Below are 21153 nucleotides of genomic sequence, written 5' to 3' on the forward strand. Positions count from 1 at the left end.
TGGGAAGCCAAAAATTGGATTGATTGTACTGCTATTTGTCATTTAATTAGCCTGTAATTTGTAATTTACAGTTGAAATAGTAGGCCTATTGTTTTTGGGGATGTTTTGGGAGTTAGGTGGTCCCGGAGTTTTTTTCATGGGTTTAAGTGGTCCTTGGTCTGAAAAAGTCTGAGAAACACTGTTCTACACAAATATCGAAACAGCTGTAGCAGTCGCAGAGGTGGAAGGTAACTAATTACATATAGTTTCCGATCTTTTTGACGAGACGGGGAGCAATATCCCCCTGTTGTGAGGTTTAGATGTGCATTAAGAGCACATGGTTTAGATGTGGTTTAGATGTGGTTTAGATGTGGTTTAGATGTGGTTTAGATGTGGTTTAGATGTGGTTTAGATGTGTGAGGTTTAGACGTGCATTAAGAGGACGCGGGGAGCGGCTGCTGTTTGCCTTCTCGAGAGGATGCAAAAAGACTCCCAGCCCACAACATCAAAGAACGCTTATTGAGGAAGCTCTATTTAAAGCAAACACCGTTAACGACCCGCCTGGAAGGTCGCAGTGGGTTCAAATATGAGTTGCCTTTGAACGCCCAGCCTTAACGAGCTGGGGCCAGACACACACACACACACACACACACACTCTACACACACTACACACACACACACACACACACACACACACACACACACACACACACACACACACACACACACACACAGAGAGTATGCACACTACAGTGTTCATACTGTAGCTGAACTGATCAGCTTCAGGTACAGTACAGATAGTGGGTTGGTATTTTAGTCTTCTGTAGGCTAGTAAGCTACTAGGTTATAATAGGCTATTAGCTTATAGGGAATTATAGATTTGCTGGGATATTTATTGATTACAGTATGCATCGAATGTACAGGAATACTTGTGTATTTTTATTTGAAAAAATATAGACTCTGGGACAGCCCCACCGGTTTTCCCAGCTTCCTGTACAGCGCGCCTCTCCTGCCACCGTCACTTCCTTTTCCACGTGCGTCCGTGCTCCACTGTTTACAGTCTAAGTAGCAACTTGCGCCGCGACTTTACAGGAAGTGACGGAAAAGCCGCCGTCGCTTCCTTTCCCGCGTCCAGTTCGGCTATTCGCTTAATAACGTGAACGCATAAACACACTGCGTAGAAGACGTCGACTCGTCAGGACGGGTCTGGTGTTTTGCTCAAGGAGCTGACTGGGAGGAAGAAGATGATGGGAGGCTTCTACCTCTGCAACCCTCAGTGGTCAAGGAGCCCCATGGAGGTTAAGAGGGCTTCCTTTGACACACAGCTGTGATAGGCAGTCCAGGTCAGAGGGGAATTAACCAGGGGCTTCAGTGCACTCACTCACTCGTCTAAGACTAAACACGTCTATACGGAGATGTGCGCCGAGATGACGTGAAGCGCAGCGGGCCGACACGCCCACAATTAGGGCTTTGTGCGGCGCTATTCCAGTGCAAAACTGCCGCTAACGCAAAATTACCGCCGTTGGGAAGATAGGGCCCGTACTGTCATAAGAACAGTGCTCTCTTCCTGGCCTGTGTTGTAAAGCAATCTCCCTTTGTGCCATAAAGCAACCCAACAGATTTCCAGTTCAATCCGACTCACGGCACACAAAATAAAATGCAGCGTAAAGGCCGGGTTAATGAGTGTTTAATGTCTCAAAACTGATGCGGTACTCATTTGTTGACGTCAAGATGTTCACACACACCACACTTAACTATTTCTGAAGCAATTTCCCCCCAAAATCTGACATCTCCAGGTCATTCCGCATGGATGTTTATTTTTTTTATTTTTTTTATTTCCATGATGCCGTCAATGTTTTCGCATGTCTCTGGAACAGAACCGCTGATCAGAATGAGACCTTCATACTGTAACATGTGCAGGGAGCAGTCAGCCACACCACTGATTGAAGGCAGATCTCCAAGCAGGCCACTGTGGACTCTTGGACAGAGCAGCACAGCCGGGTCGGGCTGAGCAGCACAGCTGGGTCGGGCTGGGTTAAGCTTAATTTATACTTATTAGAAAGTGTCGCTCAGCACATGGTCGCAGACGAAAAATAAAGTGTCACTCATGTTGCTGCATTTATGCTTCTCTCCTCGGCTCAACGGTCACGTGACGCTATAGACAGAGGGAGGCAGAGAACTAGTGCAGACAGCCAAGAGAGGGAATGCTGTCAGTGAACCCACGTCGGAGGCAAGATGTAACTGCAGCCGTATGTAATATAACGACACGGTGTTCTTTGTGATTTTCACGAAGTCATACATCAAGGACATGCCGATACAAAATAGCGGGGACACGTTCATTCATTTCATTTCAGCGAAAACTAAAACAAGGAAGTCAAGCGCGTGCCCGTCTATATAGCCAATCAGACTTGCGCGACACATCGTGACGTAGTCAGCGACACTAGACATTTCACCAGGTAGCAGATGCTGCTCGCCGTCACTTGAAAGTGTCGACTCAAGTCCTCATTTCTGTCGGCGACCGTTTCAAAAGTGTCGGCAGACGAAGCATCAATTGGGCTTTACTGTGAACTCTTGGGACAGCGCAGCACAGCCGGGTCGGGCTGAGCAGCACAGCCGGGTCGGGCTGAGCAGCACAGCCGGGTCGGGCTGAGCAGCACAGCCGGGTCGGGCTGAGCAGCACAGCCGGGTCGGGCTGAGCAGCACAGCCGGGTCGGGCTGAGCGGTGTGACTAAACGCTCTCTCCTCTCTCGCCTAATGGGTGCTGAAGGCCCGGCAGACAGGGAGGCTGCGGTGTCGGCTGCTCTCCGCACACTGCAGCGCATGATGGGCTGGGATCTGCCAGCGACATTGAGTGGACCTGACACACATTTGGACGGAGGTGGGGACAGACAGACGTACAGAGCTGCAGCTGCACGTGGAAAATGCACAGCGGAGAGAGAGAGGGAGAGAGAGGGAGGGAGAGAGAGAGAGAGAGAGAGGGAGGGAGGGAGAGGGATGGAGAGAAAGAGAGATAGAGAGAGGGAGAGAGAGAGAGAGAGAGGGAGAGAGGGAGAGAGAGAGAGGGAGGGAGAGGGAGGGAGAGGGATGGAGAGAAAGAGAGATAGAGAGAGGGAGAGAGAGAGAGAGAGAGGGAGAGAGGGAGAGAGAGAGAGAGAGAGAGAGGGAGAGGGAGGGAGAGAGAGAGAGAGGGGGGGAGGGAGGGAGAGGGATGGAGAGAAAGAGAGATAGAGAGAGGGAGAGAGAGAGGGAGGGAGAGAGAGAGAGAGAGAGAGAGAGGGAGGGAGAGGGATGGAGAGAGAGAGAGAGAGAGAGAGAGAGGGAGGGAGAGAGGGAGAGAAAGAGAGGGAGAAAGGGATGAGAGAAAGAAAAGAGTGAAGCAGAAAACAGGTGAAGTATGAAAAGAGCAGAACAGATGCACAGAGGAGAGAGGCGGGGCTAAGTAGGTAAAATGGCTGAGAGGGGCACACTAACCCACCACAGATTTGTAAGACCATGTTGTGCCTGTCGTGATATTGGCCATGTTGACGCTTACAAATATGGCTCTCTTAAAGGAGAAGTAATGAAATTAATGTATCAGTCTACAGAGCAACAGATGACCACACGACATTAACTAAGAGAAGAAGCTTCCTATCATTACAAGATGCCGAGAAACGAGTCTATGCTTTGGTTACATCCAGGTTACATTGTTCTCCTCTCTCCAAATGAACTTCTCAGTCAGTAATCTACAACATATTTCTGAGTTCTTACTGGGACTAGGAGGAGGGTGAGAGCATTCACTCCTATCCGCCAGTAAAGTATATGGTTGATTTCCAAGTCCTACAAGGCATTATATGGACTCCGGCCTATATGATTTTCTTATTTAATCCCTGCACCCTTTTCCCTACGCGCTCCAGCAGAGCCAGACCCCTATCTGGGAAAAGTCCGTGGGTGGCAGATCTTTCTCATACAGAGCTCCTGTAGCAGCTTGCCAAACCACATTCATCTGAAACAGTCTCCATTTCCAACCAAAGACTCGAGACCAATCTCAACAGTTTATCCCCACCCAGCTGCACCTCCTCCACCACCTGGAAGAAGTGCTCTGACATGGCCTTTCTCTCCTCCTCCTCCTCCTCCTGGGTCCATGCTGTAAAGGGAACTGTGCTGACATTACCAGCATAAACTCTGTACCTATACAGACAGTAATCAACAACTCTGCATTCACCCCCTAAAAACTGTAGGCGTACACTTTGAGGTGGACGTTTGATGACGTTGGAAAAGATGGTGTGAAACACTACCATGGGAGGCAGTAGACTAAAGGTTCATGAAGCAGGTTTGTAAATGATGAAAGGTGGCTGGTTCTCCAGACCAGCTGGGCAAGCCGGTGAGTAACACTCTTCCCCGACAGCAGATGACTGTGGTTATACCAGGCGGCAAGCTCAGGCTTGGACCAGTGGGCTAGCTCGGGGTTTGATGGAAGCTGTAGTTCCTTAAATGGCCACTTGAGGCTGGACCCAAAAGGAAGTCATACCCATTCAGTACCATGTTAAAATCCCCCACTTTGTAACAGGATTCAGCATGTTTACAGTCTGGGCCAAAACACAGTTTTGGTCTATATAGCTAATTTCACCTTTCATGACAACTATACGTGAATTTTTATAAAACTCACTCACTTAGAATAAAATAGACAATATAAAAGACTATGTTTTAGGTGTGATTGACAACTCCCAGTGTGTGAATGTGAAGCAGGGCAGTTGCTTAACAATAATAAACCTGACTTCATAGATGACAAATGTCGAACACGCCTGATCCAAAAAAGAAAAACACCCAAACCTGCAATTGTTCCCCTCTGCACAATGGCACTGACGGTGTATCTACCCATTCTATATAAAGAGCCATGAAATCATCCAGAGGCCACTATCAAATATCCTGCTTATCTCCTCCTAAGAGGCTGCTAATAAGCTGTTAGAGACGCGTAGCAGACATGTCATCCACACGTCAGCTTTTTCGCCCGTGCGTACGCTACGGTACAGTAACGCGCGCGCACACACGCGGCCCGGCCTGCGGGGCGGCGCCAGCGCGATCGGACCCGAAACCCGAGGAGCGCCGTGACATGCTTTAATTTGCCTCTCCGCGCGTTGCCTCTCCTCTCCTGACTGCTGCTGGCATCGTCCCTCTCCTCCCCTTCCAACAGATGTGGATCCCGAAACGAGCGCTCCCCCCAGAACGTCTCCACAGAGGAAGCCTTATGACAGCCGGAGAGGGGGGCGGCGTGTGTGTGTGTGTGTGTGTGTGTGTGTGGGGGGTAGATCAGGTTTATAACAAACCACCTCCAGAACAAAAGCCCCCTCTGTACATGCCCTCCTCACCTCCTGCCCCCTCCCCTCCCCCCCCCCCCTGCTACCTCCTGAAGGAGACAGGATAGGATCTGACAGGCGACATGAGTACTCATTTCAACAAAAGGATCCCTTTTGCCCCCCGCCCCCCAACCCCGCCCCCACCCCCCCACCTCCCTCCCCGGAGTTACAGCAGGTAATAATAGCTAATCCTAAATTGGGAATGTGTCATGTTGTGCCAGACGCTGCCTTGTTGGGAGTGAGGGAGGTGGATTGAGAACAAACCGGCAGCGCTGACAGACTGAGAAATGACTGGGCAGGGGAGGGGGGGGGGAGGGGAGGGGAGGGGAGGTGAGGGGGGAGTCAGGAGCAAGGACTGGGAACTTTAAGGTCAAGGTATACCAGCGGTGGGGAAAAAAATGTCTGGAAGGTTTGTATGCAGCGTGTGTCTGTGTGTGTGTGTGTGTGTGTGTGTGTGTGTGCGTGTGTGTGTGTGTGTGTGTGTGTGTGTTTGTGTGTGTGTGTGTGTGTGTGTGTATGCGGCGTTCCCACACCTCAAATGACATCAGCTCCAAGTGCCGTGTTCGGAATGGTTCACTCATTCATTCATTCACTCACTCACTATTCCCCATGTGGTGTTTATCAGTGTTGGGGGTAACTCATTACAAAAGTAACATATTACATGTCATTACTTTTAGCAGCAAATCAGTAGTATAACTTATGACTTATAGGATTTCAGTAATATTATACCAGTTACCAGTAACTCAAGTTACAAATTGAGTAAAACATTTTTTTAAATCAAAGTACATATTTAAAAAAGATACAATCATTTCCTAATCAAACCGTGTGTTTTTATGCAAATAACCACTATAGATGACAATAACAAAGGAAAATAATAACATTTAGAATTTTGGATTGTTTACACTGACTTCAAGGCAGTTGAAATTATTTTTTGGGATCGTTTCGGGGCAGCGATGTCATACTGCTGCTGCTGTTGTTTTGGTGAAAGTAATGCAAAAGTAGTGTAATAAGTAACGAGTTACTCTACACAGACAGTAATATTGTAAAGTAACTTATTACTTTCAAATGAAAGTAACTAGTAATATGTAGTATATTACATTTTGAAAGTAACTTGCCCAACACTGGTGTTTATCATATAGTGAACTATATGGGGAACGATCAAATGGGTTTTGGACACTACACAGATTTCTTTTCTGAAGATCATAGCATCATAAGACAAGCAGGGTATTCATGTGACGCAAGCAATCCGCACCCAGTATCACTAAAACAAACCGAGCTCTCCAGCAGACTGAAATGTCCTCAGGCAGTATTGATGTTGCATGTTTTGACTGCTAAATCCAAACAGTTGAAATTCTAATTGCGTGCATGTGTGGTTTTGTCAACTATGGTGCCGTCTCCTAATAGCAAGCTGTGCTGGTCAAGTAGCTCACAAGCTTGTTAGCTCGCGAGCTAGCGACTTTCTTCTTCTCCTTCGGTAAAGACAACCGCTTGGCACTGTGGTATAGACCTTATTCGCTAACCCCGGACAGCGCCATATTGTTGACATACCGTCCTGCAGCTGACAACTATAGTAACGGCCTTATTGTCGTTTCTGTTCCATTACAAAATAGCGATAGTGATGACGGCAATAAAAGAGTTGTTGTTTGTATGCTGCCGTTAATGCCTGTAATAATAAACAAAAGAAAAAACGAGGTGAACAGACTTTGCTGTGAGGAGCTGTCAGAAAGTTTCACCTGTCTCTCCTAACTATCCACACATCTCCTGTGCTGCTGACGTATCCTCCGTCTCGCTCCCTTCACGTCTGTGGATGGTAGAGATAGAAACAAACCACGGGGACTTTATTGCTGTCATTACTACAGCCGTGCCTAACGCAGGTCACCATCCGAACAGCGAACACAATTGGAACGATACAGGTAACGCTAACGGCGGCTAGCTTCCTATAAACGCTGCTCTCACATAGGCTGTCACTTAAGAAGCTGCAGCGCTATGTCGAGAACATGGCGGCGGTGGGCGTGCCCGTACGTGAGTGACGTCAATCAAAGGTCTATACCGGTGAAAATGTAGGGTACAGTACATCACTGTTCACTAGAAATCGCTGTGCATTGTGGGTATTTTATAGTGGACTATATAGTGAATCAAATTCACAGTTGGGAATTCGGACACTAGCACAAAATGGTGAACACACTAAATAGTCCACTATTTCTCTCATAGGGACCGATTCCGAACAAGGAATCTCTAAGGACTCTCCAGGCCGAATTCCCCCCAATTCAAGGACCCAACACAGCATAGTTTGAGACACGGATTAAGGGTAATTACTGTTACAACACTGATACATACATACATATATATATATATATATATATGTGTGTATATATATGTGTATATATATATATATGATATATATATATTCTCAAATTCACAAACTTTCAGGGATTCCAAGGACCCGTGGGAAGCCTGTATATGGACAGAGGGACATGTTGACTTTGGACTTGGTGTGAACAGGTTTTCTGTTTGTCTTGACTGCTTTTTGGGGATCTCTTATGGAAACGCTGCTTTTCTTGGGTCCAGCAGCACTCCTGAAGATATCTGATGTCGCAGCACAGTCTCTTTTTCCATAACGTCATGAACAAACTTCTGGCTTCTTTATCTATCAGTTTGCATGGGACTGTTGCCATAACACCATATACGGTGATGTATAAAGCCAGATATCTGTATGGTGGTAAGACAATACATTCTGAGGTGCTTTAGGATGACGGTATTTTATAGTCAATCACATTGGTTTATCAGCAGTGCTTCCATGTACTGTATCTATGGAATATGCTATTAGCTATGTCACATTTTAATACACTGATCATTCATTACTTATGTAATTGTATGTCATTCACACTAATATACTGGATTGTAGAGTCTGTACATGTACTTGTCTTTGGATGTAACAGAGTCGTCAGAGACGCACAATATTGTATTTTTTCTTTCTTTCTGATATGTCGATATTTTCCATGTCTTTTGGCTGATTGCTAAGACCGATTAACAGTATGCACGCTTTATAAATACAATGCTTTTCCAAATGTACACATTCACTGGGCAAAGTATTCAGAATAGACTTCAACAAAACATAGTTTCATTTTGTTTCAGGCCAATGCTGATATATTCATTTTATAGCCTTTATCGGCCGATACCGATGGCGTGCCGATATCAGGGTGCATCTCTAGTAACAGTGTGCGTGTTCCAGAGAGGGAGGAGCCATACCTGGTGACCAGCACAGCGGTGTCCACAGGTGGGATGTCGTCTCTGCCTCCGGGCACGTGATTGGTGCCGAGGTACCGGGCGCCCCCGAACTCCTGGTACTGCCAATGACAGAAGCTCTCCAGAGCGCGTTCCCCATGATGGCCCACCTTCAGCCTGTCCTACAGGGTTCACACGGGACCAATCACACTTCAGCCTGTCCTACAGGGTTCACACGGGACCAATCAGACCTTCAGCCTGTCCTACAGGGTTCACACGGGACCAATCAGACCTTCAGCCTGTCCTACAGGGTTCACACGGGACCAATCAGACCTTCAGCCTGTCCTACAGGGTTCACACGGGACCAATCAGACGTGTCCTCTCATGGCGCTTTGTCACACTATTTCCCCTTTATAATTACATTCACATTAGAGCCCGATATGTTGGCCGATATTGCAGATCTTTTTTTTTTTTTTTTTTTTTTTGTAAGTTATAGACAGCATGTTGTGTATATTTGATCTTTTTTCTTAGTTATATTTTATATTTGTTCCATTTGTGTTTTTTGTATTTCTAGTTATTTATCATTATTAAATTCCCAGTGAAGTTTACAGTTTCATTGCATTGATGTCATTTTGGACTGTAAAATATCCTGCATACATTCCATATCTCAAGTCATGTCAAGTCATAATTTGTCAAGTGTTTGATATTTGAGGGATCATTGCAAAAAAAAGTGTAATATAATGTGTGTATATAATATAAGAATATCGGCCGATATATCGATATCGGAATTTTCACCAAAATCAGCTTTTTATCAGCTGGGGATACGACTTTTGTCCCAATTGCACTCGCTGTCCCCAATCACCTGGTCTTAAGTCAGGTGTGTGTCCCTGAATTCGACTTAAGTAAACACATGCACGCACACGCACGCACGCGCGCGCACACACACACACACACACACACACACAGAGGGCGGGGCCAGCATCTGCTGACAGTGAGGTTGTGTGGGTGGTCAGAGAGGTCAGAGGTCACAGAGAGCCCGAGGTGGGCGGGGCTTACCGGGCGGCTGTGAAGCAGCACCAGCTTGGTGACGCGGATGTTGATCCTGACTCCCAGACTCTGGTGGTGGAACATGTTGTAGACCTGCAGGAACGAGAGCAAAGGCTTCAGTGACCATTTCCCTACGTTAAAGTGTAAAGTTGAATATCGGACAGGGATTGGCTTCCACACTATTTGTGATGTCACAAATCATACACATAGGGCCCGCCCCTAAACATTGGCTTTTCATTGTGCACAGAGAAACCTTCCACTTTCAGCAGACAGATGTGACAACAGTCTTCTAGTGTCAAACTCTGCAGAGACATCATCATTCTGCACAGTGAAGCTCAAACATCTAACTGAAGGAACACGAAGAAAAACACGTTTTGACTTCAGGGGGTTTGTAACAACCAGGAAAAAAGACTAAACGACAGAGAAGGATCAGGTGAAACTTTCACAAGACATTTTTCTCCCGACACCCATTTGTCTAAATGAAATACAAGCCAAGTCAACAATGTGATTTCCAGCGAATGTCTGTGAAGTATTAGCATAATATAAGCCTTCAATTCATAGTGCTTGTTTCACGCAGATTTCTCCCTATATAGGTCTCTGCTAGTGTCACGATACACTCCGTTCACGATACCATACACGATATTGATAACGATACGATACGATATTTTAACAATCTTTTTTTTGCGATCGATTTGTAAGTTGAGGGGGCATCCTCCGCGCTGATTTGAGTCATTTCACCGTTTTCATCCCTCCGCGTCTGTAACGTCCCTCGTCCGTTCAAACAAAGCGATGAAAAGGAGAGCGAGCGTGCAATCAGATGCAGATCAGCGCCACCATGTTCAGCGAGCTTTTTCTCGCGATATGAGATTTCATCTCAACGATACATAATTGTCACGTTTTGATATCGCGGGATACTGTATATCGTGGGACGATATACAGTATTGCGACATCCCTAGTTCTCTGCCTCAGGAAAGCTGCTAATCTGGTGTGGTAATGCCATCAAGACGCAAAAACAGTTGCAGGCCTGTAGGCAGAACAAGCCATGGAAAGTCATGCACACAGCCAAGTACACTCCAAATGGGCATGTTCCAAAAATGACTACAAAAGGAGAATAAATAGAAACGGTGTCGGTACTGCGGGGAGAAGACCAGGTGGATTATCTCACTGCCCTGCAACACTGCTCCCAGCAAACACCAGGTCACAGAGGCAGGAACGGACCAGAATAGGTGTGATGAGAGCGATTTCTCCCCACTCAAAAACTGCCTTTTTCCTGCCGTTTTCCTGCACCCTGGCCAGCCTCTCTCTGGCTGGGACATTTCTCTTTGCTCTCTCCCCCTCGCTCTGGCCTCCTGGTTGCCCAAAGCCCAGAGTTGGACGTCTCTTCGTGTGCTGTTCCTCTGAGCGTTGACTGGGGTTGATTCAGTTTGGCTGTGCTGTAATGAGGGGGCTGTGCTGGGCGAGAGAACAGGGGATGTGGTACTGGCCCGGGTCCCAGCGCAGAGCGAGCGAGCGAGCGGGGAGAACACGCGGGCCGGGCCAAGAGTTCTGCTGCTGCTGCTGCTGCTGCTGCTGCTGCTGCTGGAGCAGTGCGCTCCATCAAAAGCAGCACGACCTTTGGTGGGTTTTGAAGGTAAATACACAAGAGGACATCAGAGAGAGAGAGCCAACTCACGACACGAGCGACCGCTGCCGGTGTCGCTGTTCGAATGAAGGGGCTGTGAAGCGTCGGCGTCGCAACAAAAATGATTCCCGAGTCAAAATCGATTCTTGATTTAGAACACAGGGGGATTTTTTTTTAAGGTTTTATCAACTGATTGCAATAAATACAATACACACAAACCTAAGACAAAATGTATTCATCCTAAAAGGGCACGAATAAAAACGTTGTCATTTAGGACTTGGGAATCGATTTAGAATCGTGATTCTTAAAGGATCAATTTTTTTGTACACCCCTAACCCCCATAGTGTCTGGATTATCATCCCCCCCCCCTTTCTCTCTCTCTCACACACTCTCACACACACACACACACACACACACACACACACACACACACACACGACTTAATATAATCTAGTCATCATTTCTGGATTAGGGTAATTGTACAAATCAGATCCATGCAGGTCTTAGTTTGTGCCTTGAGTCTATCTGGCCGAGCTGTGAGTGCTTTTCCCTCTGCTACACCCCCTTTGACAAAAGCTTTAGCACTTACACGTGTGTTTCTCCACTGCCTGGATGGCTAACTAGCCTAACGTTAGTTGAAATGTTATGTTTTATGCCCATGTGGTGACACATGGGAATAACAAAACAAAACATGAAAGATATATTGTATTTAGTGAGCGAGCAAAGTTCTAAATTCAAAGTGTAAATCTTCTCCTGCCACTTTAGAGATGTATGTACCTGAATATTATGCGCTGAAAAATGTGTATTAATTATTTTGGCAGGTGAAAGTCATTCTTGGCAGGTGACGTTGAGTTGAGCAGTGGTTGAGCACAGGTGACGTTGAGTTGAGCAGTACGAGTGTGACCTCTTACCGAAAGCCCCAACCTCCCCTTCTGAAAAATAAAGGCAACGTGGAAGTGGCAAAAACTGCAGTTCCTCGAATGGCCACTTGAGGCTGGCTGCAAAAGCACAGTCATTCCCCGTAGACTCCCATGTTAAAAATGCCTGACTTTACAGCAGAAGTAAATATCTATAATATATAAATATAATTTACGGCCTGGTTCAAAAATATCTATCGCTAATTTCACCATTCATAACAACTGTACGGGGGGGGGTGAATTTGTATATAACTCACTCACTTAGACAGTCTATGGCTGCGAAAAGAAGTCCGATTGTATAGAACAGGCTTTCCCAAACCCACATGGAATTCAAATGGGGTCGCTGACATTTCTAGTAATTGACCAATACTACTAATAATAATCATAATAATAATAATCCTGATAATCATAATCATCATCATCATCATAATCATAATCATAAAACATCACACACAATTTATAACAAATAAAAGTATCCTACATTTTCACTTCCCATCATAAAAATCGAGTTCTTGATTCACACATTCATTCATCACATTCATGTGACCAGGCAAAAAAACGGTCTGTGTTTTTGAATGTCTGGGGTCACTAGAGTTCAAAGTGGGGTCACGAGCCAAGAAAGGTTGGGAACCACTAATATAGAAGTGAATGGGGAAAATGACTCTACTTCTCACTTGCTTTATGACCTCAGTAAACACGTTCCTAATGAGTTTTATACTATGAGCCAATTCATTTTTCAGAAGCCACCAAGAGTCGTTTTCTGGAGCTTCCTCTCTCTCTCTCTCTGGCTCTGGGCCACTACACTCTGGGCCCGGGCTCACTCGTGAACACTTAAGCAGACATGTCACATGACTTTGGGCCGCACATCACAGAAGTCAAACCAGGAAGGAAAAACCCCTTCAGAATGCTTCATGCGCTGGTGAGCAGCTTACGTTCAAATGAATGGGCGGTCAGTTTGTATAGAGAGCCAAAGTGAACGTCACTTCCTGCTTCAGCACTGCACCAGAGATTTTCATCCGCCATTTATTTTCCCATAGACATTTTGTAAAATGCTTATAAAAATAGTTTCACTTGGTCAAACGGTTCAGATATATTTAGAAACAGGAGAGACCACATAACATTTCACTCTGACCAAAACGTAAAAGAACTGCGGATTTAAAGATTATTATTTTTTTGCGATGTTGTTTTTTTCAGTTTTGGTCCGAGTGAAATGTTCTATGGTCTCTCCCGATCAGGCACGTGCACACATAGACATGAAAGGGGGCTTGAGCCCCTGCCTTTTTTTCAGTCTTTAAAAAGTGCCTTTTTTTTTTTTTTTTTTCTTATAATACATTTTGCACTTTCATTCCAACAACACATGAACAAAACAAACAGCTCAGACACATGAAAAAATAAAATAAAAAGTGCCCTTTCCTGACCATGAATGCATTTCTAATGGTGCTTTGTATGGAAATTGCCCTTTCCATGCCATCACTGAAGGCAGCATTCAAAGAGAAATGCCTTTTCCGAGCTCTCTTGGCCTTGAATGCACCATTTGTAATAGGCCTCTGCATGGAGCAGTGTTTTTCTAAACCGCCCCTGAAGGCACCAACCCAAAAACGCACGTGGCCCGTCCCCACCCACTCCAGCAGTGCGCAGGGCCGTAGCCAGGGTTCCGAAATAGGGGAGGTCCAGCAAGGGGAGGCGGATATTTTTTTCGGCGCTGCCGAAAAAAAATTGAGGTTTTTTTTCCCCCTTTTTAAGCCATATTTAGAGTAATATATCATTTTAAATCAACATTAGGATTATACTGTTGTGATGTCATTATTCAGTATATTCTCTTTCATGTCACCACCTGCTCAGCTCTCCTGTCAACATAATTGTAACTAACAAACACAAACTGTTTTAGCCAAATTCATATCAAAATGACACCTACAAACACAGGTACACAACCCAAGCCGTACTAACACACAAAGTCATCATCGATAATAAAAAAAAACATACAGAGGGACATTTATTTATTCCTGATAGGAACGATTGAAAAATAAAATAAAATATATTCTGTTGTTTTTAACTTTACACCACCTCTTTTTGTTACTTATTGGGTCATGAAACTGAAACCATGCATATAGCCACCTGCATACCTGACTTCGGGAGCTTGGCAATTGGCATCATGCATGATTAGCCAGTAGCATCCCAACGTGTCACACAGGTAACATTACTTAAGAGACAGACTAGACACTTACTTTCTTGGTTGTTGCTAAAAAATCTGTCAGTGTCACTCACTGTCTGTCGTTCACTTCGCTCACTGTCTCGCAGCTCGCTCACCTTCAATTATCTCGCCAGGCAGACAGACAGTCATCACTCACCACCATGCTGCTGCTCTCTCGGAATCAAGTTACCGCGGACGCGGCGTCAGATGACTTCCTGCCTGACCTGCCTTTCATTTCAAAATAAAAGCGATCCCGTGTTTTTCATGCTTTTCCATGCAGATTGTTTTATTAAAAAAAAAAAAAAAAAAAATCCCCTCTGAAATATTAGGGGAGGTCCGGACCTCCCCGTCCTCATAGCTAGCTACGGCCCTGGCAGTGCGCACTCCACTCAGCCAGAGCAACCATGCAGACGGACAGCAGCAGCACAGGCGCACACAGTCTGACAGATATATCAGTCAGTCAACGTGAATCAGGTATGTATGTTTGTCAAAGTCTCATCCTAAAATGAGATATTCCTCTAAATCTGGTTAAAATCGGAATATTTAAAATGAGTTATACCCCTAAATTGGCCTTCAAATTGCCTCAAATTTCCGCCCCCGCCCTCCGGACGGCGGCTGTAGTGCCCTTTTATGAATTTGAGCCCCTGCCCCTCTAATGTTCTCTGCACGTCCCTGCTCCCGATTCTAAATATAGCTGAACTGTTTGGTTTGAACAAGTAAAACTATTTTTTATAAGCATTTTACTAAATGTCTATGGGAAAATAAATGGCGGATGAAAATCTCTGGTGCAGTGCTGAAGCAGGAAGTAGGCGGTCACTTTGCCTCTAAATAGCCTATCCGGCTTCTTGTATTACTGTATGTCCATGTGGTCTTACCATGTTCATGACGGTGAGCAGGAACCTGTGTGCGGCCTCGGCTCCGTGGTACTGCACCATGTCGGCGTCGGCCACCACCACCGTCTCCACCGTGTACGCCTCGCTCAGCCGGATGGCGTTCCTCCGCCCCCGAGCCTCCTCGCACACTTTGGAGCGCTTCTCCTTCTTCTTCCCTACCACAAACGGACAGACAGGCAGAGGGGCAGACAGGCAGACCAAGCTTAGATACTTCACTCACCTAGAATGCTCCTAAACCTAAACCTAAACCTAAACCTAATGGTGGGAAATGAAGCCACTGTGAGCAGCCTCTAGGGGGTGCTGTACATTACTGGTGCTGTAACGTTATGCGTTGCTGCAAAGGGGAGAGGTAACGAAAGGGGGTGAACAGCATAATCAAACCGCTCAGTCCTTTATTTATTCGTACTGCGATACATGTGCAGTCGCCAGCCGCTTCTCTTCACCTGACAGCGAGGAGCTTCACTGGCAGGACGTAGCGTGTGTGAGGATCACGCTATTCGCAGAGTTCCGCTACCGCCCTAAAACAGGCGCCCCGACCCACCAGAGGAGGCACTAGTGCGGCAAACCAGGACTCATCATCCCCTTAATCCGGCTTCCCACCCGCAGACACGGCCAATTGTGCCTGGACAATTGGATGCCTGACCAAGCCGGAGGTAACAGTGGGGCTCGAACCTGCGACCCTCATGTCGGTAGGCAGGGAATCTACCGCTGCATTTTGTTCTATATTATGCACAGTGATATCAGTTGAAACCTGGCTTGTTTGTATGTTATCTAATACATAATGATATTACACTGTAAACATGGGTTTACAGTGTAATATCATTATGTATTACATAACATACAAACAAGCCAAATACTCTAGTCTAGATCACATGAGCAAATATGATCTGAGCGTTATAAGGTAGCCCAGCCTGACAGAGGTGCCTGATAAGCAGCCTCTGTCTGCAGATCAGCCCAGATAAGATGCCTTTACAAACAAAGTCTGATTCTATCTTCCCTAGTCTAGCCTAGCCTAGCCTGGCCTGGCCTGGCCTGGCCTGGCCTGGCCTGGCCTGGCGTGGCCTGGCCTGGCCTGGCCTACCGGGCACTCTTGTCCCTTTTTATCCACCAACAACTTCCCTCCTGATCTCTCCAGAAATGCCACCACTCTGAAAACACATATCTGTAAAACTGTCAACAGTTTTGCAGCCATCCATTTAGTTTCACAGTTATTGAGAGTTGATTTGAGTTCAGTCGACGCCGGTGATGTCATCGCGGAGGGCACCGAATCAATGGCTTCTATTAATTACAAGTCTCCCCATGACATCACTGGCATCGACTTGACCCAAATCAACGCTCAACAACTGTAAAAACTAAACGAACGTCTGCAAAAGTGTTTACAGCTTTCAGATACAGTAATGCGTGAGATCATGTGCAAAATAAATCAGCATTGTTTTTCGGCGAAGTGTCCCTTTAAAAACGGTCTCTCTGGACTCTCTGGACCAGTGTTCTGGGAACCGGGCAGGGACACGGGCTCTCTGTGGGTTTGCGGTGTCGCAGACTCCCCTCAGAACCCTCATGTTTTGCATCGCAACCAGAACCAGCCGTCGTTACATAAGAATGGGGGAGCGCAACACGAGCAAAACAGCCATAACAACAAATGTTCGAGGAACCGCAAAGCAACCAATTGTTGCATATCTCCAGTTGTCATCGGGAACGGGGCGGTTAAGCTGAGGCCAATTAAGAATAACAGGACTAAAAAGCTCAGTCATGGATTACATAACAATCTCTCTCGCTTTTTGCCAGAGTTAACGATCCTTAACTGACTCAGCAGATCAACGTGGCTTCGATTAGTGCGGTGACCTCTCACCTGGAAACACCTTAGCCTCCCTTTGAATTAGGCCACGCCCACCTGCCGCACATCAATCTAAATCCCCCCTATCTTCATCATCATCATCGGTATGATGACTATTGGCGTTAAGTCGGCTTGTCGGGCCCCGGTAAGAGGGGTTCTTAACATTCCACCGTGTATTTAACTAGGTCTCTCTCCGGCGTCAATCTGGGACTGCTTTACTTCAATAGCTCTCAGCAGCCACCTCTCTCTCTCCATTGGCTGTAATGGGGCTCCGGCATTGTCGGGTCCACCATCTGTTGTCTGTTTAGCTTGTGTGTTGGAGTGTGAAGATGTGACTGATAGGAGGGTTTTGTTCTGGAGGGGGGGAAGTTCTCTGATAGAACTGCCACAATGCAGCGACAAACACCTTATGGACTCAACCCGAGAGAGGGCGGACTCCCACCCAAGATCCAACGGGGGGGATGGGGGGGAGCCCCGGTGCATTGGAAGCCAAACGGCCAGAATAATCCATGCATTGTTGTTGTACGTAAACTGTGTGAAAAGCCTTGTTGTTGTCTCTCTGACTGTGCCTTCACACACTGTCTGAGAGCAACTTGGTCAACGGGTTTGATCTATTCTGAAGTTCTGACTCTCTGGCTCTGATTTGCATCTATGGAGTGGATCTGCTGCAGCGACAAAGTTCTGAACATCTGTTGTGTCAGCTAGAATTAGCTAGACATATTTTCTGTGAAGCCCTCTGGGACATGCTCGTGAATTAGGGCTATACAAATGAACTTGACTTGAACATGCGATGAGGCAAATCGTGTACTTTCGCTGCTTTGGTGCCTTTCAGAATGTCACGTCGTTTTGATGAGTTAGCACAGCCAGTAAACACTAATCGGGGAACACTAATTAAAGTAAAAAAAATAAAAAATAAAGCTTACCATTGACCCCACACACACCTGTGTTCACCATCACATTTTAAGATACTTATTCCTGTAGTCTTTCATTTAAAGTGGCCGAAATCAACTCCTCGCCCATTTTGCACTTGTTGCCAGGTAGAACTATTGTTCATGAAACAAAATCGGGAAGGAAAAAACGGATTTTGGCAAATCTGATTGGCTGTCGAGCGCCACTGACCAGCGAAAGGTTCTGATGTGGCCAACTTTTCTTGGGCTTGTTAGCAGCAGATCGGCTGCGTCTCTCCGGTCGCTCGGCTCCAGTGGAAAACAAAACGCACCACCTGGTGACTTGGCGATGTGAGCCGCACGCTGGTATTTCCCCTAAGAGTCAAATGAGGCCGGGGCGACCCGGGCAACTGATTGAAGCGAACGCACAGAGAACGTGCCCCGACACAGAGATCCCCGCCCGGAGGTGACAGCTCTGAGAGAGGTATAGCCGGGGGGTTTGTTATTGCATAAACTCTGCATAATGCATGATCCCACCCAGGCTGGAAAGAGCAGACTCCCACGGCGGAGAGCCCATACGAGAGCTCCTCCATGTTTGTGGGCGGGCAAAAAGCATGTACGGTAATAAGAAAGTAAACTGGATGTGTTGGAGTCACACATACACACCCCCAGACAAATAACACACACACACACACGCACACACACACACACACACACACACACACACACACACACACACACACACACACAGACAGACAAATAACACACACACACACACACACACACACACACACACACACACACAGACAGACAAATAACACACACACACACACACACACACACACACACGCACACACGCACACACGCACACAGACAAATAACACACACACACACTCACAGAGACAAATAACACACACACAGAGACAAATAACACACACACACACACACACACACACACACACACAGACAAATAACACACACACGCACACACACAGAGACAAATAACACACACACACACACACACACACACCGAGACAAATAACACACACTCACACACACACACACACACACACACACACACACACACACACACACACACACACATACACACACACACACACACACACACACACACACACACACACACACACACACACACACACACACAGAGACAAATAACACACACACACAGACAGACAAATAACACACACACACACACACACACACACACACACAGACAAATAACACACACACACACACACACACAGAGACAAATAACACACACACACACACACACACACACACACACACACACACAGAGAGAGACAAATAACACAGGGCTTTGAAGTGTGAGTGCCGCGGGGGGAACAATGCCTCTGCCTGCTCAGCAGTTTGAGGGAGAAGCATTGCCTCATACACAAGAACTGGACCAGTGCTGCAGCCCAGGCCCGGATCATTATACTACTCTCCTTTAAGAGCTGCTGACGCATAATGACTGTGGAGAGGTGTGTGTGTGTGCGCGCGCGCGCGTGCGTGCATGTGTGTGTGTGTGCGTGCACATGCGTGTGTGTGTGTTTTTGGGGGGATGTAGGGTGTTTAGAGATGTTCACAATGAGAGGCCCAGAGGCCACGCTTGGCAGCATGACTCAGTAAAGGTCCGTCAGTGATGTAAAGTCCCACTGATTGTCACACAATGTGTGAAATTTGTTCTCCTGCATTTGACCCATCCCCTGGGGGAGCGGTGAGCGGCAGCGTGCACCGGAATCACATGGTGATCTAACCCCCCAATTCCAACCCTTTGATGCTGAGTGCCAAGTAGGGAGGCAAATGGGTCCCATTTTTATAGTCTTTGGTATGACTCGGCCGGGGATCGAACTCACGACCTCCCAGTCTCAGGGCGGACACTCAGACCACAAGGCCACTGAGCTGGTAGTGCTGCTGCCGACTTCCAGAAGGACAGAAACCACCACTGAAATCAACCAAATCAATGACACTGTATTTACAAAAAGCAACATGACGCACAACGTGGTTCAGTTGCCGAAAGACTCAACAAAGTGACTTTAGTTGCCTAAACGTTGTTTTAGTTGTGTCTACTTTTGCTTTTAATTAAAGGCAGAGGAACGTAAACCGTAAAATGTTTCCATAACTGGGCCAAGTATATAAATGAGGACTGATGAATACCTCATGACAGCGAGAGCAAGAGACAAGCGATCCAAACATCAACAATTTGCTGAATATGATCAGTTGTAATCTGGTGCAGGTCAACCAGAGTGTCACTCCAGTGCTAAACTCCCTCAGGGCCCACTGCTGTTGCTGTCACAGTCACCCCGTTTACACCCGCTTTTTAAATGTGACCTGTATCCAGATCAGTTATCTGGATGTTATCTGGATGAGGAAAAATGCATGCTAATGCGAGGTGTAAATGCATTGTGATCAGATCTGCCTGACCACATCTGGAGGTAGTCTGGCTCACATTGAGTCTTCAGATCTCTCTCACCCCATTTAAACCCGGTTTTTAAATGCGACCATTATCCAGATAACTTACCCGGATACAGGTCGCATTTAAAAACCAGGTGTGAATGGGGTGAGAGTTACTGGGACCCAGAAGCTGGGTCATTTTTACCACGGCGCTGGACCAGCGGTCCCCTGCCGGGTTAATTAGATGGGAAAAGTCAGGACAGTCACCCAGTCAGTCACCCAGTCACTCATGGACGTTTAGTGAGTTTAGTGGTTAAAGGGCCGTAGGGATAGGAAGGTGCTAGAGAGTCAGGATTCGAGGAGTGGGAAGCACACAGACACACACACACACACACACACACACACACACACACACACGCACTGCTGCCAGGGCAGTGCAGCAGTAAGTTGGAAACCCAATGAGTAACAACTGTATGATCATCAGCCTTTAAAACCAGCATGAACTCCTTTGAAACAGCAGCAGCTCAAACTGCTACGCTGCTACAGTCATGCTTTGACTGCAGGACAAATTAAATGAGCATCCCAGCTTTGTCCCCACGGACTGTCCCCAGAGAGGTGTCCAGAGGGGACTGTCCAGAGAGGTGTCCCAGAGGGGACTGTCCCAGAGAGGACTGATAGGAACTGTCCCAGAGAGGACTGTCCCCAGAGAGGACTGTCTGAGAGAGGACTTGTCCCCAGAGAGGACTGTCCCAGAGAGGACTGTCCGAGAGAGGACTTGTCCCCAGAGAGGACTGTCCCAAAGAGGACT

The 21153-nt window shown here is 46.7% G+C and overlaps 1 protein-coding gene across 1 annotated transcript in view; it reads right to left on the bottom strand.

Moving 5' to 3' along the window:
• adamts17 (ADAM metallopeptidase with thrombospondin type 1 motif, 17) overlaps window positions 1-21153 on the bottom strand; it is a gene marked incomplete at its 5' end in the record, with an annotated part of 135570 nt that overhangs the window by 98476 nt on the left and 15941 nt on the right. The window contains 3 exons of the mRNA XM_083662099.1: window positions 8562-8719; window positions 9594-9677; window positions 15189-15361. Coding sequence (XP_083518225.1) covers window positions 8562-8719; window positions 9594-9677; window positions 15189-15361 — 415 coding nt within the window. The remainder of the gene's footprint in view (window positions 1-8561; window positions 8720-9593; window positions 9678-15188; window positions 15362-21153) is intronic.

Source organism: Poromitra crassiceps, assembly GCF_964638095.1.
Source record: "Poromitra crassiceps genome assembly, chromosome: 28".
NCBI classification, from domain to species: Eukaryota; Metazoa; Chordata; class Actinopteri; order Beryciformes; family Melamphaidae; genus Poromitra; species Poromitra crassiceps.